This window comes from Podarcis liolepis, assembly GCF_965112155.1.
Source record: "Podarcis liolepis genome assembly, chromosome: 17".
NCBI classification, from domain to species: Eukaryota; Metazoa; Chordata; class Lepidosauria; order Squamata; family Lacertidae; genus Podarcis; species Podarcis liolepis.
In genome coordinates, this window is record NC_139571.1 from 35,045,231 (window position 1) to 35,066,603 (window position 21,373).

At 45.4% G+C, this 21,373-nt stretch overlaps 1 protein-coding gene across 5 annotated transcripts in view; it reads right to left on the reverse strand.

The window, feature by feature from the left end:
• The window catches only part of LOC310696196 (ephrin type-B receptor 5), a 157,018-nt gene that overhangs the window by 81,083 nt on the left and 54,562 nt on the right, over positions 1 to 21,373 (reverse strand). For all 5 annotated transcript variants that reach the window (XM_083481395.1, XM_083481393.1, XM_083481392.1 and 2 more), the window contains 3 exons: positions 16,946 to 17,150; positions 5,417 to 5,481; positions 2,972 to 3,668 (listed from right to left, as the gene is read on the reverse strand). In XM_083481395.1, the coding sequence (XP_083337521.1) occupies positions 2,972 to 3,668; positions 5,417 to 5,481; positions 16,946 to 17,024 (841 nt within the window). In that variant the 5' untranslated portion in view covers positions 17,025 to 17,150. The remainder of the gene's footprint in view (positions 1 to 2,971; positions 3,669 to 5,416; positions 5,482 to 16,945; positions 17,151 to 21,373) is intronic.

A 21,373-nucleotide genomic window follows, 5' to 3' on the forward strand; every position in this document is an offset into this window, starting at 1 on the left:
AACAGCACATGGGGAGAAGAGAGGGGAGATTGCTCTGTCTGGCAAGCAGAAATGTTTGCACCAATGGAACAATCGTATTAGAGCAACAATGAATTTCACCCAGAGAATATCTAAGCCTAGACTAATAGGATGCAATCAATTAGCAATATCTGATCAACCAGCTAACAAATATCACAATCCAGAAGCCATTTATAGGCAAAAAGTGTACTATTAATATAGCCAGGGTATATGGGGTGTTAGGGGAGGGGTAGTACCACGTCGTGCTCCTTCTGGGGTAGTTTGTCCACCACTGGTCCCCACCCTACATTCAGGTCTCCTAGAAGCTGCTGGAAGCTCTGAGCATGCGACAGTGGCCAAACCTCTGGAAACGGCTGTGACTTGCTAACTAAACCAGGTAAGGGTAGCCTATGGGTCTCAGACCCTTGGTGAGTCAGGGACTTCCCCCGCATGCGAAGACAGTCTCTGGTGGATTGAATGGACAAGACCAACAGAGGGTCCAACGGTCAAGTATGTGCTGCAAAGGGGACAGATGGGACTAGTCAGACGTGGGAAAGTAGCCCATCTGATACGAAACCTTTGCTGTCTTGTGGGATATCTTCGGGAGAAGAAAAGGGTTAAGGAGTAATCCCCACGCAAATGCAGTGTGAAGTCCCTAAGACAGTCGGATGTCCCCTTCCAGCATCTCCTGCAGCTAAGCTGGTGCCAAACATATTGCTCTGGTTTCCTTTGGACCACATCAGCAAGGCAAAGAGGGGGATTTTGTTGTCTGGGCATCCCAGGACCTCTATACACATTGCTCAGGCTTGCACTCCGGGGAAGTCACTTCACTTCCGGAGGAGCACTCCAAGGTCTCTCGAGACAGATGGATGCCAAAAACAATTAATACAGCCACACACACAACTGCACAGGCATTGTGATTACTGTTAAGAGGAACTATGTTCACAACTGTATACAATGCTGGTGTTTATTTACATTGCTGTGTATGAGCTATGGGGAAATATACAGTATGCTTCCCACCCCCAGAATGTTCAGGGTTGATATTAACTCACTGTTAGCACCCAACACGTCACTGAAATGTCACAAAAACTTATCACATTTTTCTCAGAATGGGTAAACCTGGTTTAATTTGTGGAGGGTGGGTATGGGCTGTCCTTTTTATGCCAGCAACGTTGTGTGTACATTGCAAGAAATGTCCATGCATGAGGCACATGCACACCCCACAATAAGCAGTCATCTGGAAGCATCTCCAGACACGAGACATGGCAAGCCCAGTTCTTTAGAGATCCAAAATTCGCAAACACCACCCCTGTAACGGCTGAGCAATCTCTCAAACAAGTCCACACCTCAGTGAAACAGGAAGCCTTCCAGATGAAAGGAAAGACAGAGATCAGATATGGCATTCTTGACATGCTTAAAACTCAAAAAAAAGTTGGCAACAAACACCCATTTTCCCCTGAGTTTCTCTCTGCTGAATACGAAGGCAACGAGAAGGCATGAACTACTTTGACTCGTGGACTGTCCTTTAAATGAGCCCTGAAAGAATATTGTTTCCAAAATAGTAAATCTGCCTCTCTCTCAATCCACATTAGCATATTAAAAGTAACACTTGCGCAGTCGATAAACAGCCCCCAGTGGCTTCACAGCGTCTTAACCCTCAGCACCCTGGCTGACTGATCATTTGTATAAATCACAGGCAGGCTATGAAAAATTTGTCCTTGCTACCTCATCGGGACACGGAATTACTTTTCCGTTCCGGAAAAGTTATTCTGAGCCTGAGCACATGTAATGCTCCTCATAAGGAGGGGGCCACAAGAGGATTGCACGCCCCCGCCAGGCCCTTTCTTCTGGCTCCTCCCTTCTAGTATTAATCTAGTGTTTTCTTGTAGCCATTAACTGCACAGTAACTCAGTGAGGCATTAGCTACAGGGTTAACCAGGGTTGCCTCTAAAAGCATTTCTGAAGCCAGTCAAACCCTGATTGAGATTCACACCTTTACAACAGAGATTCCAGAACTTAAACCAAGGACCTCTAGCATACCTATGGCATGACCCCTCCATTTTTTATTTTTGCTTTCTATCTCTCTGGGGACAGACAAGCAATTTGCAGATGTCTGAGAATCAAATCCAGAAATATTGAAGACTCAAGTATCATTGGGTTCTGAACAGATTAGATAACTGAAAATACAAGCTTTCCAAGTGTTGCAGCTGGAGGAGTGGTTTTAGACTATGTTTCGGCAACCGTGCTATTGCCACACCATCCCGGGGCCACGGCCAAATGCCAGCTTGGGAACCGTGGCTCTAGGAAATCAGTGTGTTGGGTAGGGCAAATGAATGGAATTTTAAAGTAACTCTTTAATGGTAACATACATGAGATGCATTTAACCCAAATCTGCAACACAGGATTCATTTTCAAATATTTGCACCTTCCATATTCTTATTTTGACCTTTTTCAGTCTGATATATCCCTCCACCCCCATCCTGGGCTTATAAATTATCTCCTCTCCATCGCATCCTTTTCTTCCTTCTCCCTTTCTTCAGTCACCAAAAGATGGGCATAGAACCGCCAGTGCAATCTTCCCTAAGTTATGGCTTGATCTGCACCACCTAAAGACCAACGAGTTAGATCATAGAGCAGGCTTGGAAGCTACCACTTCCCATGTCAACAATTCATTTCCCTTGCAGGCATCCGATGTGCCACAAACCACTAACATGGATAGTGGAGCATGTTAGGAAAAACTGTTTGTGGACCAGCAACTTTTGTGACATTTTGGAGGAGTTGTCACAATATTCACAGCCTCTTTTGAGGGGAGCCTGCAAAGGAATTATCTTACTACACCAGATGCACCAAAATGACCTGCCACCCAGGCAGAGGCAAGATCAAATGAGCCTCTGAAGGCTGCCTCTATACGTTAGCAATGGCTCCAATTTGGCTGAAAAGCACCCACAGGTGATCCGCCCCACCCGTTGCTCACCTTTGCAGATTTTCTCGTCGTCCGCAGGCTCGTAGCCAGCCCGGCAGGCGCATCTGCCAATAGCCACCATCCACTCGCCTTCGCCATTGCAGTGCAGCCTCACCCCGGAGGAGCCCGTCACGCTGGCTTCCTCTGCGTCAGCCACACAAGTCCCTGGCGCCTCCACCAGCGAAGTCCTTTCGCCTCCAGCAAACGTCTCCGGGAAAGAGGCAAAGCCCTTCACCACCGCCGGGCACTTGTAAAAGAAAACCTGAACAGCCACCAGGGACATGCACGCCCCGGAGTCCTGGAAAGCCAAGTAGAAACCCCTCTTGGCGAGCGGGCCAAAGCTGCGCACTTTCACATTCATCTTTACCACCTCCCCGGTGCTGTCCACCTGCGAGAAGCTCTCGTCGGCTGCAATTGTATCCACCTTGGTCCACGGCCCCTCGCGCCACTCAGGGTGCTCCGGGGTGGCTACGTCTGCCTCCGATTCATGGTAGTAAAGGGTGAAGGTTTCCTTGCAGGATGAGGCCACGGTCCTCATGCTGGCGCAGTCCCGTACTGAAAAGCGGAGGCGGATATGGACCCTGTGTGCTCCGCGCCGCTCTATGTAGTGAGTTCGCAGCCAGTTGTTCTGTCCTGGCTCAGCCACGTTGCACACCTCAAAGGTCCGGATCTGGTCCTTTCTGTCATACAAGACACTCACCTCGTCCCACTGTACAGAGTTGGGGAGCAGGAGTAAGGAAGAAGAGATAAACAGAAGTTGTTTTCAGCTTTCCTGTAACTGGCAATAGCCTTCTCCTAGTCTTGACGACACTCACATGGACTGGAGAGAGGCGCAAGGCTTAGCCAGTGTGCACAAAAGGGGTCTGGTCTAGGCTATGGATGAGTCGTGTCTGGGGGCTTCCCAAGCTCAAGGGTTCCAAAGTCCCCTCTCTCCCAATGCTTGGGAGGTCCCCTGAATGGTGGCCTAGCTTAGAGACTGCAAATATATAGGACTTGGAGGGGTGGGGGTTGCACTACTCCTCTGCCTGTGATTATTTTCTCTATGAAAACTTCTCTATTCCACCATTCATCAAAAGGTGGCTCCAGGGCTGTTTAGTATCCAGAACTCAGATGAACAGTAGAATCATAGATCTGCGGAGTTGGAAGTCACCCTGAGGATCTTCTCATCTAACCCCCTGCCTATGCCATGACTATGCTACTGTCTCATATGGGGATCAAACCTGCAACCTTGGTGTTAGCAGCACCACGCTCTAAGCAACTGAGCTATCCTGGCCTTAGGTTTTCAAGGGAAAATATCTCCCAAGTTGAACGTGCAAATTTTGACCTCAAAATTCTTGAAAATTCAAGTCATTTGAGATTCTATCCATTTTCACTTAAGGTGATTTATAAAATATAGAGTGAATACGTTGTGTTGAACTCAGAACACAGAGATCTGGATTCAAATACAGCTCCTATTGATGGCCAAGGACAAGCCATTCTGCTGTGTTGTGAAACTAGAATGGGGCAACCCCTGGAACGCCATTCTAACTTCCTTGGAGAAGAAGCACAAGGCAAGTGTGATAACCTCCAAGCTCACCAGGACTCATCTCCCAGCAGCCAAGGGATGTGGTGGCGGAAGCTTTGACGTTGGCATTCGCCCTCCCCAGACCTTGGCAATCCATGGCTGCAAGTTCCAGAGGAAAAGACACATGGGGGAGGAGCATTGGAAGGGGTCCCGTAGCAGCTTAAGAGCCTTCTAATATATTGTGACAAGAGGTTTTCTAGGCTGATGTCCATTTTTGTCAGATTGTATCTAGCTGGAACGAATGCATCCATTGGGCACTTGCCAACTATGCTTCCGAGATGCATTAGGATAAAGGAAACCAGAATTTCAACAGCACATTCGGTCAAATTGAACTAGAACTTTTCTGGGGGGGGGGGGGGGAGATAACCATCTAGTCTGCATTTCAAAATCTGGTTCAGGCCTGCGTTCTAAAGCAGTGGTTCTGAAATGCCCCCCCCCCCATCACTTAAAGATTGCTGAAGGTCTTGGTGGACCACTTAATGATTTTTCTACCTGGGACATTATCTGTAATGCGAGGTTCTAGATGCTGCGTGTTTTTAATGCGTGTTTTTGGTTGCTTCTTTTGTTTCTTAGATATTGTATTTCACTGCATTACAACCTGCATTGCTGAGGTCGGGTAGCGCGGCAGCGCGCTTGGGGCTGTGCAAGTACAGCAACAGCAGCAGTGGTCTGGTGCTGGTGCTGCAACTGCACAGCCCAGAAATTGCTACCCACTTGCACTGATAAACAGCAACGACTCCACCGTAAGGAGGGCAGTGATGCAGCAACATCCCTCTGTGCTGGCTGCTCCTCTCTCTCTCTCTCTCTCTCTCTCTCTCTCTCTCTCTCTGTGTGTGTGTGTGTGTGTGTGTGTGTTGTTTTCACAAGCAGTGGAGAATGGAGGGAGCACCTACCCCATCAGGAGGATGGGCAGTCCAGCCAATCTCGGAGGTCTCTCCTGTTGTATCCAAAAGAATCTCTGCCAAATGAAAGAGACAAAAGTGATGAGTTTGATAAAGATATCCGTACAGCAGCCACTCCTATCCACCGCTATTCCTCACCACCCCCATCTCATCTCATGCGGGCCAGTATAATTGCTAGTCTTAAGCCCTACTCGCTATCGGATACGAGATCTAGGAGGAAGGAATTGCAAATGCATTTGTCAGCTTTGCAAGTGATTTCTTGCAAGTCTTGAGGCATGATTCTCATGGTTCTCCATATCTTGGGCATGAGTCATGTGTGCCCTTGTTTATCACCTATTCACTGCCAGCTTTCATGGGAGAACTTGCTCGCGAGAAGCAGCTGATGCCCTTGTGCTCACACAGGCAGAACATTTGCCTCATGTGGACGCAGGGCTTGCCAACAGATTTGCAGAAGACAGACCAAGCAGTTGAAGACAACCACCTCTTCAAACAATTGCATGACTGGACTCAAGACAAGTCTGAAAATACAAGTTATAATTGAAGGGGGCTGCTATAAACCATGCAGCAGAACAATGTAATGAGAGCTGGCAAAGAGTTATGAGGTGGATATCCCTCATTCAAGTCTTGACTCCTGTATACCTGAAGGAGCGTCTCCACCCCCATCGTTCAGCCCAGACACTGAGATCCAGCACCGAGGGCCTTCTGGCGGTTCCCTCATTGCGAGAAGTGAGGTTACAGGGAATCAGGCAGAGGGCCTTCTCGGTAGTGGCGCCTGCCCTATGGAACACCCTCCCAGCAGATGTCAAGGCAATAAACAACTATTTTACTTTTAAAAGACAACTGAAGGCAGCCCTCTTTAGGGAAGTTTTTAATGTCTGATGCTGTATTGTTTTTAATATTCAGTTGGAAGCCGCCCAGAGTGGATGGGGAAACCCAGCCAGATGGGTGGGGTATAAATAATAAATTATTATTATTATTATTAACTAAGCACCCTCAACTCTGGTCTTCATTGGAAATATGAGGATAACAGCATTGACCTTACAGGGTTGCTGTGATGATTATATGAAAAGTCTGAAGACTTTTGAAAAGTGTGATTTGAATACAAATTATTAGCAGACATGTTTTTTAGAGCAACACACAAATTCTGAGCCTGTGTGAAGGAGCCAGCTCTGCCAAAGGTCTCCAACCAGGCACCCACAGACCTGCAGAAGTCTTCCCGGGTACCCATAATAGAACAGTATGCAGTATGTGCTTGGTTGCATTGAAAGTGTAGGGCCTACATCTGTTTTGTCAGTTTACAAATGTGCCCACCAGCCAAAAAAGGTTGGCAGACTCTGGGATATGCTATCTGCATGATCAAGGGATACCAGTGGGGCAGGTTCTCTCTTATGATGATTGGTCTTCTCCTGCTTAGCCAATTTAGTGCTAAAGTGCTGAGCCAAGGACAGGATTAGCTCTTCTGCAGACCTGGCTTTTGGAGCACTGCGGTTTTTTTGAAGCACAACAGAACCCTGGGCAACCCTCTAGGCTGCAGCTCATCTCTGAAGCCACGTAAGAACATAAGAGGAGACCTGATGGATCAGGCCAATGGCATTTTGTTTTCTCAGTGGCCAACCACATGCCCCCGATAGGAAGCCCTCAAGCAGGATTCCAGCACAATAGGAACTCTCCCCTCTAGGTTGCAGCTCATCTCTTAAGCCAACACATCTCCCTTGCACTTAAGTAGGGAGATGCAGCATAAAGGACTCATTTTGGTGCACAATTCATTTTTTATTTAAGTTAGTCCATGTGTTTACTCTCTGCCCAACCAAGTTTGCTTCATCCAAATTGAATACCCGTATTTTTCGCTCTATAAGACGCACCAGACCACAAGGAGCACCTAGTTTTTGGAGGAGGAAAACAAGAAAAAAAATACTCTGAATCTCAGAAGCCAGAACAGCAAGAGGGATCGCTGCGCAGTGAAAGCAGCAATCCCTCTTGCTGTTCTGGCTTCTGGGATAGCTGCGCAGCCTGCATTCGCTCCATAAGACGCACACACATTTCCCCTTACTTTTTAGGAGGGGAAAAGTGAGTCTTATAGAGCAAAAAATACGGTAATTATCTGAGCCAAACAACCAAGTTTTTGGACCCACTCTGCTCTTCTGTTTGCAATTTTTTACACTGATCTGAATATATTTTTTTTATATTGTAACTTGCCCTGACACCTTATGGTAAAAGGAGGGTAATAATGATAATGATAATGATAATAATAAAGTCATGCAAATTATTGTTAAATATGAAGGGAGATTCATAGAGAGGGAAAGTGGGAAAGAGAAAAAAATTGGCAGCCTGCATTCTGTGCTGCTGGCAAGCAAGCTACTCCCCAGATGGTCTGTCTCCGGTGACCCTGGTAATTTTTTTTCAGAGCGTGAATATTTCATAGGCTAGCAAATATGCCTGGCCTGCAGCTGACAGGGCTTTTCCTCTAATAGGGAACATTTAATCCTACAAATGCTCCCTCCCTATTAGAGAAGGGCTAGCTATGGGAGGCTAGTGAAATGTCCCTTTTTTGACTGGGGGGAGAGGCAGGGCTTCTGTAGTGTCTCTCAGGTCAGCATTAACTAGACAGCATCTCCTTAGAGGCCCCATCAACACCATAGACTTAAAGCAGTATCATATCACTTTAAGAAGTCATGGCTTCCCCTAAAGACTCTTGGAAACCGTAGTTTGTTAAGGGAGCTAAGAGACCCCTATTCACTCACAGAGCTACAATTCTCAAGAGTGGTTTCACCGTCAATCCCTCTTCCCAGGGAACTCTGGGAATTGCAGCTCTGTGATGGGAACAGGGGTCTCCACAACTCTCAGCACCCTCAACAAACTACAAGTCCCAGGATTTTTTAAACGACTGTTTAAAGTGGCATGGTACTGCTTTAAATTTGTAGTGTAGATGAGGTCAGGAGTGAGGAATCAAGGCCAAAGGACGAGCTATTTTCTGCTTGGTTTGATGACAGCTTTTGCTATTGGTCCCCTTCCTATGACCCACTGGGGGTCATGCCTTTCCCACCAGGCATGGCCAGACTCTGTGGCTATGTAGTCTAAACCACTGAGCCTCTTGGGCTTGCCGATCAGAAGGTCAGCGGTTCAAATTCCCACGATGGAGTGAGCTCCCGTTGCTCTGTCCCAGTTTCTGCCAACCTAGCAGTTCAAAAGCACACCGGAGCAAGTAGATAAATAGGTACTGCGGTGGTGGGAAGGTAAATGGTGTTTCCGTGTGCTCTGGTTTCCGTCACAGTGTTCTGTTGCACCAGAAGCGGTTTAGTCATGCTGGCCAGATGACCCGGAAAGCTGTCTGTGGACAAATGCCGGCTCCCTCAGCATGAAAGTGAGATGGGAACCACAACTCCGTAGTCGCCTTTGACTGGACTTAACCATCATGGGGTCCTTTACCTTTGCCTTACCCACCAGGCATGGCCAGACTTTGTCCCTTTACTCACTAAGTGCAACACATGACCGTCACTAGCTGCCAAAAGGTCCCACACCTCTTGTGTCTGCCCTTTATACCAAATTATCCTCCTTCTAACACCTCAAGATCTGAGATGCTGAAGACCTTAACTCAGTCATGCATGGTGATCCTAAATGGACCCTCCTTTTTTGCACAGTCTATGCAGAACAGCAAAAACAGCATCTTTGCCAAATAAATGCCAGGCCATAATATGTGACTGGTACCCTGCATTCAAGCTTCCTGGGCCAGGTGGTGCAGGTTTCCATTACCAATACATTGTCTCTCTTATGAGATCTGTTCTTGTGGATTTCATTGACATGGGCAATGGGTGAATCTTCTTAGTAGAACTGAAATATCAATACCTGAATTAATAAAAATAATAGCTTTGATAGAATTTCAACATATACAATTAAATGGTCAAAATCTAAATCAATGCCAGTGAGCATTTTGTAGATAATCTACTTTGTATTCTACTTGCTGCTTTTGTTGGTGCCCAGAGGTCATAACGTATCTAGGCATTGGGGTACCAAGATATATTTCTCAAATGAGTACAATGAATTTGAAAAGGTTGGTAAAGGGGATCTTCAGTGGTTTGGGAAGATGAGCACTACTTAGATTTAGTATTGGGGTTATGGTTAAGACACTTGTAAGATGAATGCTCTGCCACAGATAATATACAGAGTTTGTGATATTTCATAATGCATTTCCCGAGTGTATGTTCAAAAGATTAATGGAATAATTAGAAGGTTTATTAGGGTTAACTCTCCACCTCATTTTTCATTTAAGAGAATGCAGCTGCCAATATTGGAAGGACGTTTTAAAGTTTCCATAATAAAAAAATTCCTTCCAGTAGCACCTTAAAGACCAACTAAGTTAGTTCTTGGTATGAGCTTTCGTGTGCATGCACACTTCTTCAGATACACTTCAGATGCACACGAAAGCTCATACCAAGAACTAACTTAGTTGGTCTTTAAGGTGCTACTGGAAGGAATTTTTTTATTTTGACTATGGCAGACCAACACGGCTACCTATCTACAACTGGAACCATTAAAGTTTCCAGATACTGGTGTGTATCATAAGGCCTACCTGTCAGCTTGTACAAATAATTGGCAACTGGTTTCTCCTTCTATGAATACCCTAGTTTGGGTGATTTGAAAGATGGCTTATTTAACACCCAAACATTGGATGGTCAATGTTTGGGTCTACATATAATAAACAGGAAAGACCAATACCACCTTCAGTTTTAGCAACTAGAGGGTTATTGTGCACATGGCTTGGAAGTCAGGAGAGCAACCAGAACAGTCTGCAGAGAAGGAGAAGGGGAGTTGTTATGTCTGGAATGCAGACATCTTGCTGGTTACCATGAGAAGAAGATGCTAGACTAGATGGGCCTCTGGGCCTCTGAGGCAGGCTCTTTTATTCTCCCTAGGCTCAACTACCACCATCTCATTAAATCCTAGGAGCTCACAGGAATTTGGGCAGTTAGATTTTTTTATTTTATTTTTACATTTTCTTTCAAGTTTTACTCTTAAATACTTCTGTGTACCTAGGGAGTCCTTCAAGTAGGGAAAACCACTATTTTATTTATAGCAGGCCCGTTTTGCTTTCTGATTGACAGGCACTTGGCCACACAAGGGATGAAAACATGGGCTTCGCTTCCCCTTCACATTGCTAACAGGATAGCATCCTGTTATCATTGCTGTGCTGAGCACCGCCACACTGATCTGCCGGATCTGCTTTAAATCAAACCACATTTTTACCCCTGTCACTCAAGCACGGCAAGGAACTGGGGGAATGCCTCCCCGTTCAGCCAAGCCCAGCTACTTTGGAAGGGCGAGGTCATCGTTATGTCTAAGGACTTGCTCCTGCTGTGTATTTCAGTACAATGTCTTCACACTTTATATGGGGCGACTCCTCCACCATCACGTTCAAAGGCATTTCAAGATGAAGAGGGAGGTCAGATTGCACCACTTCAATTTACAGAAGAAAACTCTGCCGTCTTATCAGCTCGGCCAGCCAACGCACAACAGGAAAGCGTGACGTTATCTCAGCATTTTATTCACACCATGTTTGGAGGCCGGTTGGCTATAGTTATTTAAAGCACGAATCCTGCAGCACTTTTTCAGAATAATATTAGATGCAGCATAAGCTTGTGTAGGTTAGAACTTTCTTTGGATGCAAAAAGTGGGAAGTTGGCAGCAAGCAGCATGAGACAACTGATGGGAGGCGTGTGCTCAACAATCCTCCTTTTCAAGAGTTGACAGTAACCTGCATTAGAAGTTGCACAGAAAATCAAGGGGTAAATAATGATAAAATACACATCAGCTGTCCTTATTTTCCATCCCCGTCGAAGCTCCGGCCATATTTAGCCTTTGGGGGAAATGCTGGGGGTGTCTTTTCAAAGCATATGAGGGTGCAAATCTTGACAGGTGCTTTCTTTTAGTTTCCATCACCTCAAAAAGTCAAAAATTTCAAGAAGCCGGGGGTTGGTTCCTGAACATGCCAAATGTATGGATGACACCCAGCTCTTTCCCCCTGTTCCATCTGAATCAGGAAAGGCAGCTGAGGTACTAGACAGGTGTTTGGAGGCAGCGATGGCGGGATGTGGGAGAACAAAATGCAAGTGAATCCTGAAAAGACAGAGGTGTTATGTTTTCCAAGTTCTTGCATCTGTAAGCTGGAAGACGGCTTGTTCTGGATTGGGTTGCATGCCTTGAAGGACCAGGTTCATAGCTTGGGGGTGCTCCTGGATCCAACATTTTCACTCGCGGCCTTGCAGGCTTGTTGTTGTTGTTTAGTCGTTTAGTCGTGTCTGACTCTTCGTGACCCCATGGACCAGAGCACGCCAGGCACTTCTACGATTGCCTATTCCCAGCTATAGCTCTCCGCCAGCTGCAGCCTCTTTTAGACAGAGATGACTTAACCAGGGACCTCCAGGCTCTAGTAACTTTGAAAACTATTACAATGCGTTCTACATGGGGTGCACAACACATGACCCACCAAACAACCAAACTCTGATTCGGGACGCCACGTGAGGGGCATCAACTAAAAGGGATCAATTAAAACAGCACCCAAACTGATGGCTGGGTGTTTCTAGCAAGGAGGTTTCAGGCAAGCAACTATTAAGAGCATCTGCTCATCACTGACTCATGGAAAGCTTGTGAACTAGATAAGCCTTCCCACCACTGCAAGAACTGCCTAAAAAGAACGCAAAAAGTAATTTGGTGGACTGACTCTTCTCCTCCTGCCCTGCCTTCTGCATCTTCCTTGAAAAGTGTGCCGCCGCCACTGGAGTAGTGGTGAAAGTCTGAAAGCCTTGGTTGGTTTTACCACTTATGTGGATTTCCTGAATTGGAGGGGGGGAGTTTCCCCCCCGTTTCCTCACTGCACTATGCAAATCTCCAAGCTTCTGTAACATGTTGTGCATCCAAATATACCAATTCCCTCCCTGCCTCAGAGCAGTGTGTGCACAAAAGGTTGTGCCTCTATCTACTGATAATTTGTTTCCATGACTGAATTTAAAATTGGATATAATTGGGCATAAGGAGGGTCAAGAATTCTTGTCTGCCATAGTAGCTGAATTACAATATGTGCATCAGAAATTCAACCAGGCAGAGTAGTGCATCCACTCATGAAAAAAACAATCCTGGATCCAGCAGCGCATGGCATCTGCCAGTCACAAATATCCCCTTACTGGGCACCCTCTTGAAAGGGTGTTGACGGATCAGCTTCAGGGACCTTTGGAGGAAGCAGATTTACTAAGCCCATTCCAGTCTGGCTTCAGGCCCAGTTTCAAGACAGAATCAGGCTTGGTTGCCCTGATGGATGACTATTATCAGGAGAAAGAGTCTCTCGGTGACTTTTGATGCCATCAGCCATAATATCCCCTTGGACGGCTCTGTGGGTTGGGAGTGGGAGCCAACCTGTGGCAATAGTTCTGCTCCCACCTCCAGGACTGGTTTCAGAGAGTGGCATTGGGTGGGACTGTATGTCAGCCCCTTGGATTTTGCACTGTGGAGTGCCACAGAACACCACTTTGCCCCCGGTGCTGTTCAACGTGAATACGTAGCCTTGGGTGTGGTTACTGGGGGATTTGGAGCACAATGTCATCAGCACACGTTGCATCTTAACCAGGTGTGGCTTTGCAAGTCCTGGACCAGTGCCTAGAAGCAGTGGAGTGGTGGATGAAGACTACTAAACTGAACCTGATGCCTGGTAAGATGGAAGTGCTGTGGGTGGGTGGCTCCTAGTTCAAATAATGAGGTAGGAGGGTGTCTGCTCTAAATGGCATTGCACTCCTCCCAAAGGATCAGTTTCACTGGAGGTACTCCATGATCCATCTTTGTCAAGGAAGACTCAGGTGACTGCAATGGCCAGAAATGCATTTTATCAGCTATGGTTGCTCCTGGGTGGAGATAGTCTGGTCACAGTGGCCTATGCACCCAGAACGGCAGCTAGTGCAGAATCCAGTGGCTACACTGCCAAGTGGTGCAATCTACCGCAAGCATGTCACACCTGCACTGGCTGCCCATACTTTACTGGGCCAGGCTCAAGGTGATGTTCAAGGTGATATAAGGCCCTATCAACTGCGAACCAGGGTACTTGAGGGAGCATCTTCTCCCTTATACTGACCTGCCTCTTCACTGGGATCTATAGATCAGGCACTCCTGATTGTACCATTGTCTGCATGCATCTGTTGGCAATCAGGGAGAGACATTTTCTGTTGTGGCACCCAGTCCCTCTCCTCCAAAAGACAACAAGCCCCAACTTTAACTGTGCTTCATCCTTTTTTTTCTTTTGCCAAGCATTAGCTGATCTTTAATATTCAACTTTCAACTGATCTGTTTTGTGTATTTTTAAAATGTGGTTTACTGTATTTATGCTTTTGAGTTAATGTTGTTTTAATATATTCTGTAAACCGTCCTGGAATTTGATAATGAAGGGCAGTAATAACAGTAACAGTAACAATAACAATAGACAGCCTTCCACTAGTCTTTGGGCCTTTGCTGGGGTACCAATTCCAAACTGAGATGAAACTGGGAGTTTCTGTGTGAAGTAGAGCAAAAGAAATGCAATCACACTATGCCTTGCAACAGATGACATGGTGGGCAAGCTAGGAAAGGCTTAGCATGTAACTATTGCTGATTTGGCTAAAGGGCACCAGAGTAGAACACCGACAGCAGAGGGACACGGCTGAAATCTTTTTGTAAAAACCACATGGATTTTTGCACCGTCATCATACATGCAGGTTAACATTTTGGGAAGAATCCTGGTGGTTACTGTTTTAAAAAGTTATCTCGGTGATACCTAGTGAAATGAAATGTTTTATAAATTAACGGAGGGGAATGTGGAAATAGAGCTAGAGAAAGTATGGGATATAAACAAATACATACAGTCGTACCTTGGTTCTCAAACACCTTGCGAATCAAACATTTCGGCTCCCAAACGCCGCAAACCCAAAAGTGAGTGTTCCGGTTTGCGACTGTTATTTGGAACCCGGATGTCCGAAGCAGCTTCTACTTGAGTGCAGGAAGCTCCTGCAGCCAAGCAGAAGTCACGCCTTGGTTTTCGAACGTTTTTGGAAGTCGGACTTCCAGAACAGATTCCATTTGAAAACCAAGGTACGACTGTACCCTACTAGATGGCAGGGTAGAGGAAGTAAGGTTGGTTTTTTTCAGCTTCAACTGTAGGGCCCTTTTATCTCATGTCCTCATGGAATGCTCCCCCAGGAAGGCTCGCCTGACACCTTCATTACATATCTTTAGGCACCAGGCAAAAACATTCCTCTTCTCCCAGGCCTCTGGTCAATTAAACAATCTAAGGCCTTTTTATAAAAAAATAGATGGGGGGGTATTGTTTTTGTTTGCTATTATAGTATGTATTTTTGTGCTTTTATATTGTAAACCACCTTGTGATCTTTGAATGAAGGCTGGTATAAATAATTATTATTATTATTATTATTATTATTATTATTATTATTATTATTACTACTACTACTACTACTACTATTATTGCTCCTGCTCAAGAAGTGGTAAAATCATTTCCCACTGTTGGCTCCCAATCCCCTTGCTGCACTTTGCTTAGGATAGCAAAAGGCCATCTGCGGCATCCTCGACGGGCCAGCTCACACACCCTGCTTCTTAGCCAGCAGGAAAAATGCCAAAATGCAAATGGCGTTACAAGATGCATGCGGTGCCATCGGCTGTGAAAATGTAAGCCCAGTGCTGCCAGTTGCCAGCTGGGTTCCTGAGATTTATGCATAACCATCAGAGATCCAGACCTTTCCCAGTTGCTGCTTCCATATTTATGGAGGAAAAACCCAACTACTAAAAATGCACGTGCGCCATTCACAAGAGACAGCGCCACACTTTTTTTTTTAAGCTGATGACAAACAGCTGCATCTGTCTTCCCAGAACTTCTACCCATTTCCTTCAAGCAAAGTATTGCTTCTCTCCAGACGGTACTTTCCTTCCTGCAGGTGCTCTTACTTTTCTTATCTCCCTTTGTTCTCGTCTTCACTCATCACAGATTCCCTCCTTCCTTCGGTTCTCCAGCAATTTTACTCCTGCTTCCTGACCTGTCTCTTCCAAAGGCTTTCATGTGTGAGGGAAAGATGAGCATTCATCGTGAAACGGTTCAGGTCAATGAGCACATGTGGCCACAGGGATTTTCCTTGGCCCGGCAACAGGGCTGCTCATGAGTCATGACACTTTTGCCCTTCCATCTCCCACTCTCTCTTTCCCAGGTTTTTCTTTCTTCTCTCATCCCACATATTTGCCGCCTCTGACCACTTTCTACCATTTCCCAACCTCTTCATTAAACACAACCAAGCACCCCATAAACGAAATCTACTTTGTTAGGGTTTTAGTCTTGTTTAAAGCCTATTGGCTGTTTTCCTGTTTCTAACCATTTTTAAATTATTTTAATTTCCTTGAGATGGCTGTTTAGAAAGGAATAAATACAGTGGTACCTCGGGTTAAGTACTTAATTCGTTCTGGAGGTCTGTTCTTAACCTGAAACTGTTCTTAACCTGAAACACCACTTTAGCTAATGGGGCCTCCTGCTGCCGCCGCACCGCCGGAGCCTGATTTCTGTTCTTATCCTGAAGCAAAGTTCTTAACCTGAAGCACTATTTCTGGATTAGCGGAGTGTATAACCTGAAACGTATGTAACCTGAAGCGTATGTAACCCGAGGTACCACTGTAAATCAACAACGAAAAACATTCATTTCTTTCTATCTTCTTGGCAAGAGTGACAGGCCATAAACTGCATCTCGAACAGTGTCATGTAATGTATCCCAAAACCTCACTCAAAACCATTCTGTTTTCTAAACCAGCACCACTCCAATGCAAGGGATCAAACCCCATTCCTAAACCCACAAGCACAAGGAATCACACCCCATTCCTCTCAGTTGGTAGAGCATGAGACTCCTAATCTCAGGGCCGTGGGTTCGAGCTGCACGTGGGGTGAAAGATTCTTGCTTTGCAGGGAGTTGGACTAGATGAAGAAGAAGAAGAGTTTGGATTTGATATCCCGTTTTATCACTACCCTAAGGAGTCTCAAAGCAGCTAACAATCTCCTTTTCCCTTCCTCCCTCACAACAAACACTCTGTGAGGTGAGTGAGGCTGAGAGACTTCAGAGAAGTGTGACTAGCCCAAGGTCACCCAGCAGCTGCATGTGGAGGAGTGGGGATGCGAACCCGGTTCACCAGATTACGAGTCCACTGTTCTTAACCACTATACCATGATCCTTGTGGCCCCTTCCTACTCTATGATTCTATGAAGCCCTAAACCATCAGCATCTCAAAGGCATCTCAAATATTCCTCCCCTTCTCCCTTACTGATTTTTATGACAGGAACTCCAACCCAGGATCCACGAACTCTTTATTTTAAAACCCTCTGTTCTCATTCCCTACTGAAGCTGATCAGCAAGTGCCCATGAGCAAGCAATTAAGTTTTAGAAAAGACAGTCGCCTCTTAACTTGACGCAATAAGGCCAATAGCGTTTTCTCTCTAGAAAGCACCAATATTGCACTTACCTTCTAGAGAAGATGCTACACTGAGGATGCACGCCATCCACAGCCAAACCATCCTCGTGGATCTTCTCTTCCCTCTCATGATGGCGTTAGGATCCACGTAGCTTCTTCAGAGATTCCCGCATCTTCCATAAGTCACAACTGCCTCTCAGCACATGTTCCAAATGGACCAGGGGGCCTGCAGATCTACACGCATAGGCAGCTCCACCTGAAAGGAGAGAGACGGCAAAAAAAAAGTCTTGGCTGAAAGAAACCACTGCACCAAAAATAGGAATGGGAGTTAAATGGCTGCAAGAGGGGATTAGACAAATTTGTGGGAGACAGACTAATCAATGGCTATTAGCCACTATAACTAAATGGAACCTCCATGTTCAGCAGCAGAATATCAATGAATAACAGCTGCTAAGGGACCAACAGGGCAGGATGCTGCAGTTCTGCCCTGCTTTAAGCTTCCAAAAAGCATCTGGTGGGACACAGCTGGAAATAGAATGCTACAACTCTTGGCTTGGTCCAGCAAGGCTTATCATCTTAAAACAGCCAATTCTTGTTCCAATTATTTCAGCAAAGTTTGCTGTTCTTAACAATAGCCAAAGTGAGGCAAGAATCCATATTGAGCAACCTGGATTTCCTTGTGTCATCTTATGCATGGCTTATGGAGGAGCTTCCACAAACTGCAGTGCTGTTGACTCGCTTTGTGCAAACTTTGCAAACCTGACCTTCCAACCTAACTAACCTTCTCAAATTGGTTAATGGCTGACTTGAGTTAACAGAAAATCCACTAAATATGAGCCACTTGAGTTGGGGGGATGGAGTGATCTGTATCCCAGGATGGGATAGAAATCCCACCCACCCACCACAGCAGATGATCAATGATGTCTGTATCCCAACCTCACTGGCGTCAAGTGTTATGGAAGCACACCTCAATAAGGAAATAGCAGGTGATAGGATCAGGGTGAGGGGAGCTGCTAAACCAAACTGAAGGGTCTTGAGGCATGCACACACACACACACACACACACACACACACACATTAACCTGTCTCTGCACTAGGTGGGGCGTCCTGAATTTCAAATTCCAAAAATGAGGGGTGCTAAAAAACTCGTAACATGACTTGGGAAATCAAAACATATTTTGGTTAAATTAATATATTTTAGTTTTGCTTGGCAAGTAAAATGTTAAAACTGCATAGAAATAATTTAAATTTTTTTTGTCATGTACTTATTAAGTATTGCCTGACATTTTCAGATAGTATTTTTTTTAAAAAAATCAGCTTTCTGAAAGCAGTTTATGTTCTTGGTATCATAGAATTGTAGGGTTGGACGCCCAACCCCTTGCAATGCAGGGCTATTTTGCCTGATATGGGCCACAAAACCACAACCCTGAGATTAAGAGTCTCATGCTCTATTGACTGACCTATCCCAGCTTCTTCCTCAAACATAAGACTTACTAAGCTAAATGTTGTCCAGTCACAAAAATAATAGCAGATTTGAATTCCTCACACCTGAAAACTTATTTTTAAGACCCTTCACTGGAGAAATTTAAATTTCATCTCCTAAAATGACATGCCCTACTGCACTAGACCTTAATCTATCAGCCAGGAACTGAATTTCCTCCAGTTCATGGTTCAGAGGTACTGACAAACAGATATCTAGTTTTCTTCTTGTTTGCGACTTCCCAGAAAACATTATCCATCTGATGGGACCCCAGTCTCTTCCCACATAGGGAGATTCACACATCATCCCAAATTGGGGACTTGCAAACTTTCCTACACAGGAGAGTACAAAAGATAAATTTCAGTAACAGGTGATTTTCTCTTCGAAAGGCTTTTGGAGGCTACGTTGTGAAAATGAATTTTGTTTTAATACAATTTAATTGTGCAATTAGGAAGCCGTTTCAAGACACCTCCAGGCACAGGCTCACTCAGAGTGGACCCATGTGTCATAAAGTTGTGTTTGACATTGCATACACCCATGTGAGGAACCGACAGCAAATCCTAGCTCCCTGGAATGTGCACATTTGCAAGATTAATAATAATAATAATAATAATAATAATAATAATTTTATTTATATCCCACCCTCCCCAGCCAAAGCCGGGCTCAGGGCGGCTAACAACAATGAAATAATACAACATTCTAAAATCATTTCATTAAAAAATTAATTCAAATCAAATTGATGGCAACCATTGGGCTAGAGTTCTGTGAAGATTGCCAAAGGAGGGAGTCAGGCTGTGCCCTGGCCAAAGGCCTGGTGGAACAGCTCTGCCTTGCAGGCCCGGTGGAAAGATGTCAAGTCCCGCAGGGCCCTAGTCTCTTGTGACAGAGCGTTCCACCAGATTGGAGCCACAGCCGAAAAAGCCCTGGCTCTGGTTGAGGCCAGCCTAACCTCCCTGTGGCCCGGGACCTCCAAGATGTTTTTGTTTGAGGACCGTAAGTTCCTCTGTGGGGCATACCAGGAGAGGCCGTCCCGTAGATACGAGGGTCCTAGAAAGTAAGAGGCCCTTGTGTTTGTTTTATTGCACACATGTATTGTGGTTTTCTGAATATCCATCAAACACTTTAAAGCCATACCAAAATGCAATACAGTAGTACCTCGCAAGACGAAAAGAATCCATTCTGTGATTCTCTTCGTCTAGCGGTTTTTTCTTTTTGCGAAGCAAGCCCATTGACGGATTAGCGGATTAGCGCTATTAGCGCTATTAGCGGCTTATCTGCTGATCGGATCAGCTGATGAGCGGCTTAGCGGCTTAGAAAAAGGGGGGGGAGGAGAAAAAAACCCGCAGGAACTCGCAAGGTATTGTCGTCTTGCGAAGCAAGCCCATAGGAGATTCATTTTGCGAAGCACCTCCAAAACGGAAAACCCTTTCGTCTAGCGGGTTTTCCGTCTTGCGAGGTATTCGTCTTGCGGGGCACCACTGTATGCAAAGGGCCCAGCACTATCTGCCACATCAGTGACTTCTAAAAACAAAACAAAACAAAACAAAACTACAGAAAAATGAGGAAAGTCAAGCTGGAAAGAACTGGGCCCCAATCCACAACTAAAAAGTATATTTGCGTTTTGCCTGTTTTCATTGTCATGTCTTTCCACAAGGTATCGCAGGTTGTCTGTTCCCTACCCCTTTAAAGAACCAAATCCCTCATATTTCCTGGGGCGAAAGACAATTAAACCAATTTTACGCAGCAGTATACATATGCCCTTGAATTCCAGGGCTGCTAAAAGCATGTTTTTGTGAGAAGACATGAAAAATGAACATATAAATAAAGTATAGTTAGGCGGATTTCAACTGTATTTCCTTGCAGATGTGCAGGCTGTGGATGTTTTAGGAAAATCTGGGGAAAGGGGATTTGCTGGAGTAAATTGAGCAAGGGAGGGAATTTAAAGAACCATTAGACTGTCAGGCAGTCTCTCCAGGGGAAGTGGAAAGGAGATCCATTGCTTGAACCATTTATAGACTGTCTAAGCAAAGCCGCAGAGAATACTTATGGGGAAAGCTGTAAATAATAAAATACCTGTCTTCCTAAACAACCTTTAATACCGGGATCTCAAAGCATCTTGCAGCGTTCAGAAAAAATAAACAACAAAAGAGCCCTGCCGGATCGGAGCAAAATGTCCATTTGGACCCACAACAGCCAGTGTGATGCTTCTGGGGAGCCCAGGAACACAACAGCATCATATCTTCTTTGGAAACTGGCATGCCGAGGCATTTTGCCTTATATACACAGAGTCATTTGTACTGTAACTGTGCCTTTTCCAAAGGTTAGGGGACCACATTTGCAGAGGCAAATGTGTTGTTGTTGTTGTTACATTAGGAAGTCGTCAAGGGCTGGATATGAGAATGGGGAGGAAAGAGAGGGGTGTGTGATTGAAATCACAGGACTAACTAGAGCCAAGAGGCCACTCTCCACCACAAGGCTGGGCCATCCACAATAGAGATGCCTTTCCGAATTATTTTAAGGAAGTGAAATGGTAGAACCACACATTATACAAAATACAGGGGCTGCTGCTAAAAATGGGAGCTGTGCGTCAAGGTCTTCCTCTTCTCCATTCCAAATGTGTAGGACAAGTTAATATCATGACAAGAGCATAAAAGAAAGTCTTCTCCTGCCTACACTTGAGATCACCAACTGGTGGACAAACGTGACCCTAGAGGGGCTTGTCCACACTGGAGTTTACTGTGTGTTTGCAGCTGTTTTGCATTCCAATTTAATTTGTGTAGTTCACAAGACATTACCAGTCTCAGTGCTTTCCCTCTGTAAATTCAGGATTACTCGATATGGGAATATGTTGGGAGAAATTAGACTCCAACCCACTCCACTTGGGGTCCCAGGCAATTTGTTTTTGGGTGGGTTAATCAATCATCACTTTTTGCTACTCTTGCTTTCCATGCCCACTACAGTGGTACCTCGGGTTACATACGCTTCAGGTTACAGACTCC